We start from the raw sequence: 17,327 nt of genomic DNA on the forward strand, positions 1-17,327 counted from the left end.
TCACCCCACACACCCACACCTACCTACCTACCTACCTATTTCCATCAGTGCTGATTGATATTGATAGGTAGGCAAAGTAAGAAAAATGCTGCTTGAAAACTTGAGTCCAACCGTAACGTGCATAAGCGAGTGTTATAATGCCGGCATTAGCAGAGCTAGAGCAGTGCGCCTTTTTAGGGACCTTTAACTTTCTTAATCTCAATGTCTGTCAGACACCGCCCTCCATAATATCCTGCAACTGTGAAAAAATAAATAGGTAAAAATTGGATAAACACTTAAAGAAATAAGCATGGATAGCTGTCAAAATTATTTTTTAAAAAGCAAATTGAATTCTGCCAAGCCTGCTTACGGGAAGTGAGTGAATGGCTTCAGTGCAGCGTCTAAGAGGCAGGTATCCACAGCGCCAAAAATAACCACACACACCAATTCACCCTTGTAATTGGACCCCTGTGTTGCCTGTCTCGGTGGCAGCCCAGGACTGAATGGGTCATGGAGCGTAAACTCTCACCAGGTGGCCCCCTAAGTAAGGACGCTGTTCCGCTGTCAGGGAAGGATGTATGTGGCAGACTTTCCCTGCTGCTCCCCATGCACTATCTGTTCTGTGGCTAAATGAACATCCGTCTCCAGGGTTGTTAGACCGGCACGGTCCATCAGCTTGAGATTCAAATCCCAAACGCTCTTTAGAAGAAAATAGCTGGCACCATAAACTCCCTGGAAGCCAGTTTGATCTACTGGAATTCTGCAAATGGCCTGGTTTAATTGGATGGTGTTCAGACTGCTTTCAATACCTGAGTCTGAGCTTGGTCAGTAATACCCAGAGGGGAATGGGTTTGAGCTCTGGGCACCGAGAGAACAGTGCTATACTCTCCTGTCCCTCTGGCAAAGCAAGACCCCCTCCATTGCACTCTGGCAGTCGTTCAGTGCTGGGAGTACCCTGTGTGCTGCAGGAGCCGGCATCTTTCTCCTGAGGGAAGGCCGGGAAGCTCAGGCTCCATTTGCAGCCAGCTGTACAGAAGCAGTTGCTGGCCTGGGGTTCCTGTTGGTGCTGGTCTAGGATGATTTCTGTAGTTGCAGGATGAGGTGGGTCTCCATTGTCTGTCTTAGCTACCTTCACTCACTTCCTTTGTGCTATCCCATCCCTGTCTCTGCGCTCTCTCCCATTGCTGCAGATGTGAAGTTCGATGCAGTCAGTGGTGACTACTACCCCATCCTCTACTTCAACGATTACTGGAACCTGCAGAAGGATTACTTCCCCATCAATGAGACAGTGGAGCGGCTGCCTTTCCGCCTCTCCTTCTGCCCACTCTCGCTGTGGCGCTGGCAGCTCTATGCCGCACAGAGCTCCAAGTCCCCGTGGAACTTCCTGGGAGAGGACTTGTACGAGCAATCGGACGAGGAGCAGGATTCTGTAAAGGTTAGACAGCCTTGACGAATCTCCTCTGGGTGGGTTTTCTCCAGCTTTGCTTTTGGTGAGTCCCTCTCTCTGCCACTTTCCGTGGAGGTCCCACAGGCCTCTGTCCTAGGCTCGCACCTCCCCACCCTTTCTGACCCACACTCAGAGCTTCAACTGCTGTTCCTGTGTGGACGACTCCCAGTGTACCTCTCCACTCCTGGCCTGTCCCCCTCCATCCAGCCCCGTCTTGGCCTGACTTTCCAACAGCTCCTCATTTCATGCTATCAGCTTAATTTTAACATACCCCAGCAGCTCAGGTTTGGCTAAGAGTTTCAAAAGACTAAGTGACTTAGGAGCCTGAACGCCAAATGGCAGTCACTTTTGAAAATGCATCTTGGGCCCCTAAGTCATCCAGGCACTTTTCAGAACATTCCCAAATGGCCTACCCCCTCCTGATACCTCTCTTCTGGCCCAGACATCACCACCATCTGGGATCCCTTTCAGTTTCCTTTTTCTATCAAACCCCAGCAGAGTCTGGATCGTGCTGCTGCATTCTGCACACATCTGGAAGATCCAGCACTTCCCTTCTGGCCCTGCAACTGGTGGGCTTGCCCAGGTCCCCTTGGCTTCCTGCTTTGATTCCTGCCTTCTCTGCCCAACACCCACCTTTCTTCTTCTGAGATAGAGAATCAGCCACTCCATGGCTTCAGGAAGTGCTCCAAGTATGCACAGGCCCAGTCTTGAACTGCCCTCAGCAAGGACTGAGAGAAATGTTTCTTTGAGCACTCCTTGCCTGGAGAGGGCAGCTTTGAGCGCTCCTGTTCTCAGCCAGTGCTTCTGGTGTGGCGGGGTGAACTCAGCCTGGGACATATGAAGGGCTTCAGCCTTAAGCTGTATTGGTGCCTCCTGGGACTGGGTACAACAGGCCAGTGTAGTCAGCGCTGTTCTGCTCTGAAGAGTGCTCTGTAGAAATGGTGTCAACCATCACAGGATTTACTCTTGGATCTTGTCTCCCTAGCTCAAGACAGGCCAGGACTCCCCCAGCTGTTAGATCAGTGGGGCTCTGGGGAGCTGGCAGTGGGATGACCTTGAAGACTAGTGACAGAAATGGGATGAAATTCAATAATATGAAGTGCATGGTCATGCACTTATAGTCTAATAATAAGAATCGGTGCTACAAGCTGGGGGTTCATCAGTTAGAAGCGACTGGGGGGCGGCCGCGGAGAGGCTTGGGTGTGTGGGTTGATTGCAGGATGGCTGAGTCACCGACCAGTGTGACGTGGCTGTGAAAAAGGCAAATGCAATGCTAGGATAATAGGCGAGGCATTTCCAGTACGTCCAGAGAAGTACTAATGCCATTGTACAAGGTACTGTTTAGACCTCACTTGGACGGCTGTGTGCAATTCTGGTCATCCATGTTCAAGAAAGATTAATTCAAACTGGAACAGGTGCCGAGAAGAGCTACCAGGCTGCTCAGGGGAACGCAGGGCCTGCCTTCTGAGAGGAGACCAGAAGAGCTTGGTTTGTTAGCCTAGTAAAAAGAAGGCTGAGAGGCGATGTGATCGCTCCCTGTAAATACAGCAAGGGGGTAAACACAGGGAGGGTGATGAGCTCTTTAAGCTAAAGGACAGTGTTGGCACAAGAACAAGTAGATATAAGCTGGCCAGGAACAAATTCAGGCTGGTAATTAGAAGAAGGTTTCTAAACATCAGAGGGGTGAGGTTCGGAGTTGCTGGAGCAAACAATTATTTTTGAGAGAAAGCTGAACAAATTTGAGAGCAAATGTCTGATGGGGTTGTTTGGGATGGTGGGGGGCAGGGCTCAGCAACCTGGGGGTTTATGTCCTACAGGATTTCAGTTGGCCGCCAGCCAGGGGTCAGACAGATTTATTCCCCCACCCTTCAATGTATTCTGGGAGGGTTTTATCTCCTTTGAAGCATCAGAGGTGGCCATAGCTGAAGATAGGACATTGTGGGGGTGGCCAGATCTCTGAGGTGTCACCGAGCCGTCTCTCTGTCAGGTACTTGGCTGGTTGGTTCTGGCTCATGTGCTCAGGGTTGAACTGATGGCTGAGTGGGGGGTCAGGAAGGAATTTTTGCCCCAGGTCAGATTGGCAGAGACTTCGGGAGAGGGGGTGTTTGCTGCCTTCTATTGTGTGTGGGTGCTGGTCACTTGTCAAGATTAGCTGGGTGTATCTCACTTGATTGTTTCCCTGCCATTGCGGGGGCCATGGGCACTGTGCCCCTTGGTCCCTCCTGTTCTCTACCTGTCCAGTCTCCTGTGGGCTGTGACGCTTTGGTCTCCTTTTGGTTTCTGGGCTAGTGTGCGGGTTCTGGTGTGAGGGTTGGTGGCCTGTGACTGACAGGAGGTCAGACTGTTCCCTTTCGGCCTTAAACTCTGGCTCTGCCACTGCAACCCATCCCCCCCTCCATCAACAGCTGCCTGGGGCATTGCCGTTAATGTGGGACGTCATCCCCCAAACTCCAGCACTGGAAAAACACAGGTAAGTTGGGATGGAAAGTGATCCCGTAGCTCTTCGGTTATGAGGCTGGCAGCAGGATCTGGGCCTGTAGCAGGACCTCAGCCCTCCCTAACACAGCCTACCACTTCCTCTGTGCCCAGCAGGGGTTCAGATCAGCACTGCTGCTTGTATCGAATCTCCCTGTGCTCTGGGCAGTATTTGCAGTCAGTTGGTGAGGTCTGAGACGGGTACTGTGCTTTCCCCGAGGGGCCCATGGGGGCAGGGATCTGCGTTTCCTAATCTAGCAGTGTCCGAGTGTAGGGAATTGGACTCCCTCATTCTGGAAGGGCATGAGGAACCAGGGCAGCGCTGGTCCCCTTTAACAGTGTTTTCAGGAGACATAGTGTTCGGTATATGCGGTTTTACAAAAGGCTTACATTAAAATTACATGTGTACCTTTTGATGTAAGTGCCTTGTTTATTTTAAAAGCTTTTCACTTTAGTTTAGAAATTAATCCTATTAATGCTGTATCCCTTCTTACAGAAATAAGTTCTGAGACTGGCGCAGGCAATAACAGTTCGATTGTGCCACTCACTGCAGTTTTATTCTGAGCTGTCAGTCTTAGGGCCTATCCTCGCTCCATCACAGTGGCTGGAGTGAAAGCCAGACACAGTGGGCTTTGCTCAGTCCCCGGGAGAGTATCCACAGTACCCCGCACACTTAGATGTAATGTAACTTCCTGTTTCCTGTGACTCTGAAATCTGTTGGCATTTCTGCTTCCCCCAATTGTTCCTACTAAAGCATCTCTGGGTTGGGTTATTTTTCCACACATGTTCTGGCTCCTGTTTGTCCACCTGAAACCCTCAGTTCTGTCTGGATTGCCTTCTCTGGGTCCCTTTGGGTGGGGCCTGGCTGGAGGGGCAGGATAGGCCCTTCACGTCTTTGTTTTCTTTTCCAGGTTGCTCTTTTGGAGACCAATCCATATCTGCTGGCTTTGACCATTGTCGTTTCCATCGTTCACAGCATATTTGAGTTTCTTGCCTTCAAAAATGGTAAGTTCTGCAGTGCAGTGAAGATCTCCTCTTTTGGCGCCAGTCCTCACTCCTCTTAGGAAGGGTTTTTAACCTGGGTCTGCATTGGCCTTGCAGAGTTATTCAGTGCCCTGTTGGGGTGGCAATAGGAATGTAAGAGGAAGAACGTCTGGGGCAGGTGAAGAGCACGGATGTGACTAAATGGAAAACATAGTTGCTGTCACTTGGGCCCAGGCTCTCCAGTGATGAAATGCTGAGGCCCCACAGGGCTGACTCAGCTGACCTGTCCCTCTGCTACCTGCCCTAACTCTCTGCACTCTGCTCCTTGCCATTCCCCCCAATGTGCTTTAGGGCAGGAGGAGCACTCTCTCCATTCTGCCAACCACCAGTTTCATAAGACTCCTCAGCTGTTGTGGGGCTTGCAAACTTCAAGTGCTTCCCTTACAAAGTCTGTGGGCAGCAAGCGGCATGCCTCTGACACTGCTGGGAGTTTAGTCTGTATAATGACCCCACAATGATCACACACTAGCCACACACCTACCAGCCACAGGAGAGTCTGTATCCACAACATAATGGAGAGGGCAAAGTCAGTGTGCTGCCAACACTGGATGGGTTTCTAGCTAGGGTCTTCTGAACCACCTTCATGGCCCACAGAGCTGGCCTGACCATTTTCTTCTTCATGCAGCTGGGAAACACAACTCACTCCCACTCATGGAAGTGAAAGGCATTGCAAGTAGACCTGTGCTCTGCTCCTTTCATAAGGTAGAGGAGAAAGCCGGAAACTCCTCCCTGCAGTGGGGCTCTAGCTGCCCCTGTAGGGCCCCCCTATGCTCAGGAAGTTCTCCCTCTATGCTCTTCTCTCTGGTTCCTAGATATCCAGTTCTGGAACAGCAGGCAGTCTCTGGAGGGGCTCTCCGTCCGCTCTGTGTTCTTTGGGGTATTTCAGTCACTTGTGGTCCTTCTCTACATCCTGGACAATGAAACTAACTTTGTGGTTCAAGTCAGCGTCTTCATCGGGCTCCTCATAGACCTCTGGAAAATCACAAAAGTCATGGATGTCAGGGTAAGCACGTGCCTCATTGCACTAGACCAGCAGTTCTCAGCCTGCAGGCCGCATTGTGCCCAATTAGCACACAGCTGCGACCCGACTCAGCTGTGTGCTAAAGGCCGGTCCATATGCTAAGGGTCCGCCGGGTTCCCCGCTGCCTCGTGGGGAGGGGTCGGGGCTGCCGGCCCACCCCATGTGGTGGGAGTCCAGGGTCGGGGCAGCTGCTCAGGGTTGGGGGTCCGGGGCAGCCGTGCGGACCCCATGGGATTGGGGTACAGGGCTGCCGTTCCCCTGCCACCCGGACCCTGCGGCCCAGGTAATACACTGTGGGCCGCATATGCACAGACTGAAGGGGTGCCCTGTGTAGAAGACCCAATTCTCCACCTTGCCAGTGTAAGCAGAAAGCTAGTGAATGTGAGATCCATCCCTGTTTGCTCCACACTTACTCTGGGCTGCGATTTCTGAGTGGCCCACTGAAGTTGCTTCCTTTGTAGCCCTTTGGGAAATGATGTGGAGAAGAGGTGAGTATTGCTGCATGACTTGAAGGTGGAGAGGGTCGTCTGTTGATCTGCTCTGGGAGTGTGCTGGAGCCTCGGGGAGCTGCTGTTGAGAGGGCTCCACTGCCTGAGGAATCTCTCCGGGTTCCAGTAGGCATCCCGCGTCCAAGGATCGTAGCTGAGGGATTGCATGAATAGATTTCACCCCAGCGCTGCAGTGGGACTTTGGCAACTCGGGTTCTGTTCCGTGCGCTGCTCACAGTGTGACTGTTCTGTTCACTCCTGGTGACTTATTCACTATGGTGACCCTGCAGCCTGGAGAGATGGGGGTCTATCTGGAACAGTTGTGTGCTGATAAAAACTGCCCGTGGATTGCAGACATGACACAAACAATAGTTATTCAAAGCAGCAGGCCTGCCTTCATCTCCTGTTTAGTGTGGGAGTAGTAAAACCGCATCCCGAGGGCAAGGTAGTTATAGAAAGGTCTGGGAGGTAAAAATCTACAGGATCATCATTTCAGTGGTGTCACTCTGCCGCTCGGCCGGGGGACTTGCTGCCTTCCAGGTCCTGTGGTCAGTGGAAATGTTGATAATAGTGTCATCGGAAATGGGTTGAGTTGAGTATCATTCGAATGCCCGTTCTCCCACGAACCTGGTGGTGCCAAACATGACAAACCGTGAACCGTTTTGTAGAGAAAGATTCAAAAAAATGCTTAAAAATCAGTGTTTTAATTCTACTTTAATACGGGGATGTGTTACTTCCATAAAGAGACACTGATCTTTGATAATTCTAGGGAAGTTAGTCTTGACACTTAGGACTGAAAACATTTATTCATCAAAGTAGTACTCTTTAGTGTTCTCTGTCTAGGGCATCACTGCTAGACACACTGATCCTCGTGTACGCTGTACTTGCACGAGGCAGGTGGTGCATCTGGTCTCTGCACATGAGCATTTGATTACCCAAAGGATTGATTCATGAGCGCTGGGTATTTCACACACAACTGGTGTGTCCATCCTCCAAGACCCATCCAGGCCTGATACAGGAAGGTAGTTTTTGATGCGCTAGGTCATGCTGGAGCCATTCCGTTGCTTGATAATTTGCCCTCTTGGTAGGCCTTGATACACAAGGCCTTGTGGGGGAGGGAGCTACATAATCTGCTGTGTGGACAATAGACACTAGTCCTTAGTGATCATGTGGAGCCTCACCTCCCAGCTAGGCTGTCTTCTCAGGAGGGTCCCCCTTGGGGACAGGTTGGTGCCCTTTATTATGTACTGCCTCCCCTGTAACTTCTGCTCTTGTGGATAAACAGCTGGATCGAGACAACAAAGTCGCTGGGATTTTTCCGCGTTTAACCTTCAAAGACAAATCAACATATATAGAATCGTCTACCAAAGTCTACGATGATGTAAGTCCAATGCCTGGCAGAGGATTTCCTTCAGCGCATGGTAGGATCCCTCTGGGAGGTGGGGGCCCAGGGTAGTATGGGTTAGCTTCCTACGCCATTGGACATGGGACCCCTTGACTGGGGATAGGGGACCCAGGTATACCCTGCATTAGGATCCTGCTCCCGAAAGAGGAGAGGTGCCCTGGATAGCGTTTCCCTGGTCATCCCTTCTAGCTTATTTCTTGGGAAGCTGCTACTCTCCCAGCAGGACAGCAGCTCCCTAGCTAAGCTGGGCTACACTGGGGCCTGCAAGAGAGCTGAACCCACAGCACGTTCTAGTTGTTGGCTTGTTTGCCCTGAGTTCTGTTCCTCCTCTCCTCTCTGCTGGATGGACGCGTGGGTCTTCATGTCTCCAGTTCGCTACTCCCCTTGGTCTATCTCACCTCTGACTCCTGGCAGCTGCTTGAGTGATGCATGCCCTCCATGTGCCTGTCTGCAGCCACGTTATCCCCTCCATCAGCTCAGTGTGTGGCCCAGTGCCCACACTAGGCCTTGCTGCCCCAAGTTACACCCTTCAATCTTTTCCTTCTGGCATGGCTGCAGGTGTTGAGGCATAGTTGTCATTAAGCCACATGTGTGTGGTGGTGCAGTCCCACCCTCACGCAGCTGGGAATCTCAGCAAAACGTCATAGTCATGAACTGCTAAAGGGTGCCCAAGGTGCTTCTCTTGGTCACTCTGCTGGTCTGATCCCCAGAGCCAGGGAGGTGGTGTATGGGTGTAGCTCAGTGGCTTTCAAACTTTTTGTATTGGTGACCCCTTTCACACAGCAAGTCTCTGAAGGTGATTCCCCCCCTCATTAAAAATGGGGGGTGCGTAATGTAATGGGGGCTAAGGGCTGTCAGTGGTTACCTTGTGACCCCCTGAGGGGTCATGACCCCAGTTTGAGAACCCCTGGTAGCTCTACTGGCCCCCTCCTCTGTCTTTGAGAGGTGGAGCCCCGGGAGCGACAAGTGTTCAAGGGGCATGGAGCACACTCACTCCTTGGCTGTGGTGGCAGAAGGGAAAAAGGATTGTGACCCTGCTTCCAGCCCTGCTGTGATGCGCTAGCAAGTGAGTGAGAAGGGATGTGTCCAGCACCTTGTGACCCCATGCACTGTTCAGAAACCCCCTTCTAACAAGAGTCCCCCACTGTGAAGCCAGGGCTTGAGAGCCAGCAAGGCAGCAGGCCTGCAAAGAGGTGGGTATGTAACTAGCGGGGCCCCTGTACACCCCCCCCCCCCCAACCCTCCCCGATCCTGAGCAGGATTCTGTGCGGCTCCCAGCTGACCAGTCACGTTTGAATATTGCCTCCCCAGATGGCATTCCGGTATCTCTCGTGGATTCTCTTCCCCTTGCTCGGCTGCTACGCCGTGTACAGCTTGCTGTACATGGAGCACAAGGGCTGGTACTCGTGGGTCCTGAGCATGCTCTATGGCTTCCTTCTGACGTTCGGTGAGTAGTGCACAAGGCAGTGTTCTAGGTGCCCGAGTTTGCTGGAGACGCTGGGCCCCGTCCGAGGCCTCCTGACCCCCCTCCCGGCCTCGCGCGCCCAGCTTCGGGGTCCGCCCACACTCGGGGGAGGTCGTGGATAGTGCTCTGCACGTCTTAGAGGCTGGTCACGTGTGTCTGGCTGGAACTGGGATGAGCTTTCAGCGGGGAGAAGAGATACTGAATTGCACTTACCAGTAAGGAGCCCTCCAGCTCCTGATATCACATGCAAAGGGCCTGGCTTCACATCTGCTGTTTGGGAATCATTAAGAAAGGGATAGAGAATAAGACAGAAAATATCATATTGCCTCTATATAAATCCATGGTACGCCCATATCTTGAATACTGCATGCAGATGTGGTCTCCCCGTCTCAAAAAAGATTAATTGGAATTACAAAAGGTATACAGAAAAGGGCAACAAAAATTAGGGGTATGGAACAGCTTCCACATGAGGCAAGATTAATAAGACTGGGAGTTTTCAGCTTGGAAAAGAAACGATTAAGGGGGATATGATAGAGATCTATAAAATCATGATGGGTGTGGAGACCGTAAATAAGGAAATGTTATTTATTCCTTGTAACACAAGAACTAGGGGGTCACCAAATGAAATTAATAGGCAGCAGGTTTAAAACAAAAAGAAATACTTCTTCACTCAATGCACAGTCAACCTGTGGAACTCTTTGCCAGAGGATGTTGTGAAGGCCAAGAGTATAACAGCTCAAAAAAGACCTAGATCAATTCATGGAGGATAGGTCTATCAAGGGCTATTAGCCAGGGTGGGCAGGGATGGCGTCCCTAGCCTCTGTTTGCCAGAAGCTGGGAATGGGCAACGGGATGGATCAGTTGATGATTACCTGTTCTGTTCATTCCCTCTGGGGTACCTGGCATTGGCCACTGTCAGAAGACCGGATACTGGGCTAGATGGACCTTTGGTCTGACCCAGTATGGCCCTTATGTTCTATGTTCTCATGTCTCTCTCTCTCTCGTGCACACTCTCGTGCTCTTTCTCACAATACAGAGCAGATGGCTGCAGTCTCCTTGTTTCTTCGTTCCTGTCTCCTAACCCCAGTGTGTAGACACCTTCAATCTCTTTTCAGACTCTGGGTATTGACATTCCCCATGGGCTTCGGCTGCAGTGATTAGGTTTTACTGTCCCTCACTTAGTCACACTTCTAGTCTGTTCCTGGCCATACTCCCTGCTCGTGGGGGAGCTACTGTAGCAACTTCAGACTCTGTTAATCATCAGCTTCTGTTTCAGAGAGGTTCTGTTTCCTGCTGTATCCCGCGCGTTGGCAGTGCGTGCTGGTGAATTGCTGGGCAACTGCCTTTTCTGTGTGGGTCAAAGTCCAGCCTTGCTAGTGTGAACTCGGGTGGAACCTCTTCTGCCTAAATGAACTGATGGAATCCAAGCAGGCTGTGATCATAGAAGCTGTTCCCAAGCTTGCAGTGTCTCCTCCTCACATAAGCTTAGTCTACACGGCAAAGTTTTGCCAGCAGAGCTCTGTTCCCTAGGAGTGTGGGGAAACTCACATTCCCGAGCCAACATAGCTATGCTGGCAAAACCCCTGGCGTTGACACACATACACTGACACAAGAGTGCTTCTGGTGGCGGAGCTGTTTAGCTTTGCCAGCAGAACTCCTTCTGGTGGATTACGCGGTCTCCACGAGGGGGCTCTGCCAGCATAGCTATCCAAGCAACACGTTTGTAGTGTAGACAAGCTGCCCGGGTGTCAGAGAAACTCACCTGCGTAATCCCCGCCCCTGGCTTCAGCTCGTTTCCTAGGGCTAAGAGGGGGTTTGGGGCTGTGCATTGTTTTTCCTCCAGGGGCAGTTATCAATGGGAGTTCCCCAGCATTCCTCAGGATACCCATTATCCCCAGGGCAACGTGACTTCGTACAGTGCTTCCTGTTTCCTTTATCTGGGCCCAAATGCCTCGAGATGAAGCCACTGCTCAAGACTTCTGGCCCCTTTGTTTTTCTTGATGATGCCTTTCAGTGGCTGGGCTGCTGACTGCTCTGGGGCTCTTAAGCCTTGTCCACACAGCAAGTTGGAGCACGGCAAGCTAGGGTGGAATCTGCAAGCAGGGCCGGTGCTACCATTAAGGCGAACTAGGCGGTTGCCTGAGGCGCCAAAAAGCGGTGCCCCCAATTTCGCCCCTGCGGGAGCTCCCCACCCCAGCTCACCTCTGCTCCGCCTCCTCCCCGAGCACGCCTCCCCTGCTCTAATTCTCCTCCCCTCCCAGGCTTGCGGCGCCAAACAGCTGATTGGCGCCGCAAGCCTGGGAAGTGGGAGAAGTGGAGCAGCAACGGCGTGCTCTGGGAGGGGGCGTAGCAGAGGTGAGCTGGGGTGGGGAGCTGTTGCATGGCTTCCCGGGCCGGGAGGGTGGGGAGCTGCCACGGGGGGTGCCTCAGGGTGGGGGGGGGAGCTGCCGCAGGGCTCCCCACCCCAGCTCACCTCTGCTATGCCCCCTCCCCGAGCACGCCGTTGCTGCTCCACTTCTCCCGCCTCCCAGGCTTGCGGTGCCAATCAGCTGTTTGGCGCTGCAAGCCTGGGAGGGGAGGAGAATTAGAGCAGGGGCAGCGTGCTCGGGGAGGAGGCGGAGCAGAGGTGAGCTGGGGTGGGGAGCTGCTGCGGGGGTCACCTCAGTGGGGGGGGAGGAGGTTGGGGCTGGGCGGGGCGCAAGGTGGAAGTTTCGCCTAGGGCGCGAAACTTCCTTGCACCAGCTCTGTCTGCAAGGCACCAGCTTGCTGCACACTAGAGTCCCATGTGATCGCTACCATAGCACAGTGAAAGTGCCGGAGTGCAGCTTAGCACACTGCACTCTGTAGCAGTGACAATGTGGTGAGTTTACTATGTGGAAAGCTGGTGTGCTGTAGATGCATGTCCTGGCTTGACATGTAGATAAGTCCTCAGCGTTTTCCTTCTGTGTCTAGGATAGAGACTGTCTGCGGGGGGAGGAAATGGGAAAGGAAGATTAAAGTTCCCGATTGATTTTTCCCGCATCTTCTTGTTTTCCTTGATGCCATCTTCTCCCATCTCCCCCCTCTGGGCAATGTGTGGGTTGTTCCCATTGGGCAAAGTTCCCTGAACACTTGAAAGAACCTGCTGTATCCAGTTGTTTCCTTTCTCTTCCAGTGACTTTAGCTGTTCGTTTTCTCCCCCAGAGCAGAGCATTCACACTAAGGCCATGTCTGCATTTGTCACTAGGCCCTGCACATTCCCCATTATGCTGCCACCTTGGAGCTTTCACAGTCCGTGACTGCTGCTTGTTTCAGATGGAGCGCGTGAGGGGGCCTCTGGCTGTCCCACCTGCAGCAGGGGCTAACAATTTTTGTGTTTTTAATCAGATTTTCAATTAGATTTTTTTTTATTTAAATACAATACACCTTTCTTCTTAAAACCAACACTATTTAAAATTCAATGTGCAATTATGACAGCCTGTATTAAGGACTAAATCTACAATCTATTAAAATCACTACAATTAAATAAAAAATAATATTAAGCAGTTTGTGTGTGCTGCCAAAGTTTTAAAGAAAGTCAAGCCACTGAAATGGTGGAAGTCTCTGGCTAAGCGTCTGGACCCTGAGTTTACCAAAGTGATTTTGACAGCAGTGGTCACCTCTGCAAGTGCAGAGAGTTTTCCTTTGTCTCCATTTATTCAACTGGTTAATTCAGAGCTGAGAAACCGATTGGAAGTTGAAAAGCAGGAAAACTTGTTTTCCTCTTCCAATCGATGAATAAAACCAAGGTGAGAGGATGAGATCTATTAGTTCTAAAGTCTTGAAGGCCATAGTGACCAGAAACAATTGGTTCAATTTACTAGCTACAGATAATACTTCCTTTCTTCAATAAATCAGTTTTAAATGCATAACACATTTGGTAAAATTATTTTCCCGCCTTATATATCCAGTACACTTAAGGTAGTTTTATTTAACTACTGGAACAATTTTTAAATGCTGGGATTTTTTTTTCTTTGCATTTTTTTCCCATGCAAATGCAACTTGAGATAAATCACAAGTAAAAATTCATCCTGTAGTAAATAAGAATCACCATTTTCTCAGATAATAAAATAAAAATTAAGAATCTGAATAAATGTATGTTAAGCTATATAACTGGTTAAAATATGTATAGATATAGTGTATCCTCCAGGCTAGCCAATAGAAACACCGATGGAATGTAAAGGCTGTATAGTTAGTTGCAAATCAGCATGTTTTAGTTGTTACCAACCAGTGAGAATTGACCTTTCTTTAGGAAAAGAACTAAACAGTGCCAATGCAAAGCAAGATTAAAATCCGTGATTTAAATCAAGGTTTCCTGATAGGTGATTTAAATCAGTCCACCTTGACCTGCAGTCTCCTGGTCTCTGCAAGGCTGCCATGACCTCCCTTAGCTAACGTGTTGCAATTTACCCACAGAACACCCGACCTGCATTGAAAACCAAACTCCCTTTGTTTTCACTTGCTTTGCTGCTGACCAGCCTCCCAAAGCTATGGCTCCCTGTTCCTTTCAGATTCCAGGCCAACTGGTCTTTGTTTTAAAGCACTCCCTGGGCTTGTGGCAGCCTGCCTCCTCCTCCTCTCTGCCTCCCACTGTCCTGCTCTTAGCATCGGCTGCCTCGGGCCCTTCATGTAATCTCACCACTACTGGCTTCTTCCTTGCAGTGCCTGCTGTTTTGAGCAGCCTTCTTGTATTTAATAGATTTTAAGGCCATAAGGAACCACTCTGCTCATCCAGTCTGATCACCTGCCCAGCACAGGCCAGAGAATCCTGTCCAGCCCAGCAGCTTGCACATCAGCTTGGGCTCAAGTCATGAGGAATGCCCCCCATCCTTCAGTAGCTTGTTCGGTGGCTGATTGGCCTCGCTGCAAAAAATGTGACTCTGCCATTTCAGATAGCTGAGACGGTCTCTCCTCCCCGCCTCTGCCTCAGCAATTTATTCTTGGGACTCTGAGTGTGGTGAACTCCGTAGAGATTGGGGCCTGCTTTATGGCAGAGCTGCTGTGCGCAAGGTTTGCCCTTATTTCTGCCAGGATATAACTCCATGGCCCGGGCCAGCTCTGTTGGCATCCAGCCTGTCCCAGACGCACACTGTACATTCCTTGGCTGGAGTTCGCCTAGGGGCCCACCGCCTGACTTCTCCCTCTTTCTCCCCAGGTTTTATTACGATGACTCCGCAGCTGTTCATAAACTACAAACTGAAGTCAGTAGCCCACCTGCCCTGGAGGATGCTCACCTACAAAGCACTCAACACCTTCATCGATGACCTCTTTGCCTTTGTGATCAAAATGCCCATGATGTACAGGATAGGCTGCCTCCGAGACGGTAAGGGGCTCAGTGCCAGCCTCCTATCCCCTGCCATTCTCTGTAAGGATGGCAAGGCGTCTCCTTTACAAATGTGTCGTACAGGCCTGGAGCATGCCGTGCTACTTGGGGATGGGGGTGTAGCATGTCAGTGTGGGGATCGCCCAGGCTTAGCTGGGACCCTACCAGTGTCTGATCCCAGCACTCAAGACCCCACTTCTTTCGGCTTATTGCAGCTGCATGGCCCTTCTCCCACTGAGCCTTCCAGGAGTCCAGTGATGGCTCCATGGGCTGGCCTGGGAGTTCCCCATGCAGCATGAGAAAAGAGAGCTTTCCTCCTCCTTTCTGCCCCAGGGCCTCAGCATCTCCCTAGTGGGCTGCAGCTGAGCTATGCTGTCACTCATGCCTGGGGGTCTCTTGCCAAGCAGCTCACGAGGCACTTATAGGCCATGGGGAACCGAGAACTGGGCAGTTCAGAGAACTGGGCATCTGGCCTGGGGTTTGCCTGCTGTTTACGCTCGCTCTGCTCTCTTCCCACAGATGTCGTCTTCTTCATTTACCTGTATCAGCGCTGGATCTACCGGGTGGATCTGACGCGCGTCAACGAGTTCGGGATAAGTGGGGAGGGCCAAGTCCCTCAGCTAACACAAGGTACCACTCCAGTGGACTGTGCCCCTGCACTGCTACCCGATGGGGAGGCAACAAGCACCCAGGGGGTGATAAAGGAGGGCCTGGCTGATGGCTCCCCTGCACCAGTAACAGAGGACGTGGCCGATGGCTCCCCTGGGGCCCAGACGGAGAAAACAGTAGAGGAGAAGAAAAAGGACTAACCTGCTCTAACTTTAATTTTTAAAAAAAGCCTAACTTTCCACTCTCCCCCTTGGATACTGGACAGAAAGCGAAGGGGGGAAGCTGCTATGGTCCTCTGGCTCCAAAGCTTTTTATTTTCTATTCCAGTAACTTTGGGGCGGGTAGGGATTGAGAATTTGGTGGCATTCATGTGATGTGCTGTATCCATGGGAGAGAACCCCCGTATCTCTGTATTTAAAGTCAAACTCATCCAGTAATCATTGTGAGCGCCGTTCCATTGTGCAGGTGTTTAGGACATTAAGGAGTTTCTCAGAGTTGTGTCTCTGTTTCATAAAGAGAGCTGATTATCCGAACAAGTCCCATTTCTCATCATTGCACTCTACTATGGACTCTGGATTGAATAAATTCATATGGGTGTTACGTTAAACCTTGCCCTCTTCTTTCATCTCTCTACACATCTGCCCTGGATGCAGGCTCCTCTAGGAACGTAGGAATTGCCAGACTGGATCAGAACTGAGCCCCATCTAGCCCAGCCACCAGCATCAGCTGCTTCAGAGAAAGGTGTACGAACCCCTAGTAACAGAGGTGAAATAATCTCCCCTCCTCATCAGGTCTCCTCCTGGGGTCTCAACTCTGAAGCCAAGGTTTAATATCCCGCCCACATGTATGGGGTTTTTTTTTTGTTAATTCCCATAAATGTCCAGTCCCTTTTTGAATCTTAAGTTCTTAGCCTCGGTGGTTTCCTGTGGCAATGACTTTCACAGTTTAATTACACGTTGTGGGAAAAATTATTTCCTTGTGTCGGTTTTGAATGTGCCGCCTTGTAATTCAATGGAAGGTCTTTGTTCTCGTGTTAGGAGGCAGAAAGAACAGAAGCACCTTCTCCGGGACCCGTCACTGTTTTATAGACATTTATCTTGTCTCCTTCAAGGTTACAATCTGGGTTGTTGTTGGTTTTTTTTGTTTGTTTGTTTTGGTATCTTCATTTGAGAGTTTTCCAGGCCTTGATCATTCTCTGTCCCCCACTAGTTCTGCACTGTCCTCTAAAATGGGATGATCACACAGCGTCCAAATTAGGTCGCGCCACTGAGTTATGGTAAGATAAATAATACAGAGAACATTTTAAAGCTGTCCCATTCCGTATGCAAGCCAGAATTAGCTAATGTTCTCAGACCTCCCCCATCTGAGCACCTCCCAGAAATAGGTCAAGCCAGGTGACTGGCATGTTATCAGTGGCAGGAACGACATTTTTAACTTCAGCATCCAGAACCCTGTTTTCAAAAATCACCTTGCAGCATGCAGTTCTGTCTGAACAGGCTGAGCTGCCTCCGGGAGCCCCCTGCTAGCTGGGTGAAGGTGATGCCAGGGCAGAGGTGCCAACTGCAGCCGTGCCAACCCAGCCTGCCCTCCGAGAGCCACGCTGGCTTTGCTGCTTTGTTGTGTTGGCTCTGCAGGGCTGGCCGGAGTCCAGGGCAGTTCAGTCAGCAGATGTGCCTGCCTGAGGAGACAGGACCTCTTCTGCAGTGAGCAGAGCCATGTTCAGAGTGCCCAAGGGTGAGTAACAGGTGTGATGTGCCCTGCCCTGGCCTCTCTGCTGCTCCATTTGGACCATGGGAATTGGTTAGGGGCTGCGCTGCCACTTGGACACTGGTCACTCTCCTTGATTGCCGAGCGGTTTGATCACAGCCATCTGCGGGGCAGATGCATTGGCCTGCTTTAGGGACACTGGCTTGAGCATAAGCCGCCTAATGATGCATGGAGGGTGACTTCTGAGGAGCTTGGCTGCAGCTGTTGGCCTCTGTTATTTCAGCACCGGGTCGCTGCTTGTGAGACGGGCGCGCAGCCTGCCCCTGCGTTGCCACCGTGGCCTGAA

General features: G+C 51.1%; 1 protein-coding gene across 1 annotated transcript in view; it reads left to right on the forward strand.

Annotated features, from left to right (window-relative positions):
• The window catches only part of CLPTM1 (CLPTM1 regulator of GABA type A receptor forward trafficking), a 49,195-nt gene extending 32,932 nt beyond the window's left edge, over positions 1 to 16,263 (forward strand). The window contains exons 8-14 of the mRNA XM_065420682.1: positions 1,170 to 1,414; positions 4,813 to 4,906; positions 5,758 to 5,948; positions 7,740 to 7,835; positions 9,171 to 9,306; positions 14,498 to 14,665; positions 15,185 to 16,263. Of these exons, the coding sequence (XP_065276754.1) occupies positions 1,170 to 1,414; positions 4,813 to 4,906; positions 5,758 to 5,948; positions 7,740 to 7,835; positions 9,171 to 9,306; positions 14,498 to 14,665; positions 15,185 to 15,474 (1,220 nt within the window). The 3' untranslated portion in view covers positions 15,475 to 16,263. The remainder of the gene's footprint in view (positions 1 to 1,169; positions 1,415 to 4,812; positions 4,907 to 5,757; positions 5,949 to 7,739; positions 7,836 to 9,170; positions 9,307 to 14,497; positions 14,666 to 15,184) is intronic.
• Positions 16,264 to 17,327: the final 1,064 nt, after the last annotated feature.

This window comes from Emys orbicularis, chromosome 21 (assembly GCF_028017835.1).
Source record: "Emys orbicularis isolate rEmyOrb1 chromosome 21, rEmyOrb1.hap1, whole genome shotgun sequence".
NCBI lineage: Eukaryota > Metazoa > Chordata > Testudines > Emydidae > Emys > Emys orbicularis.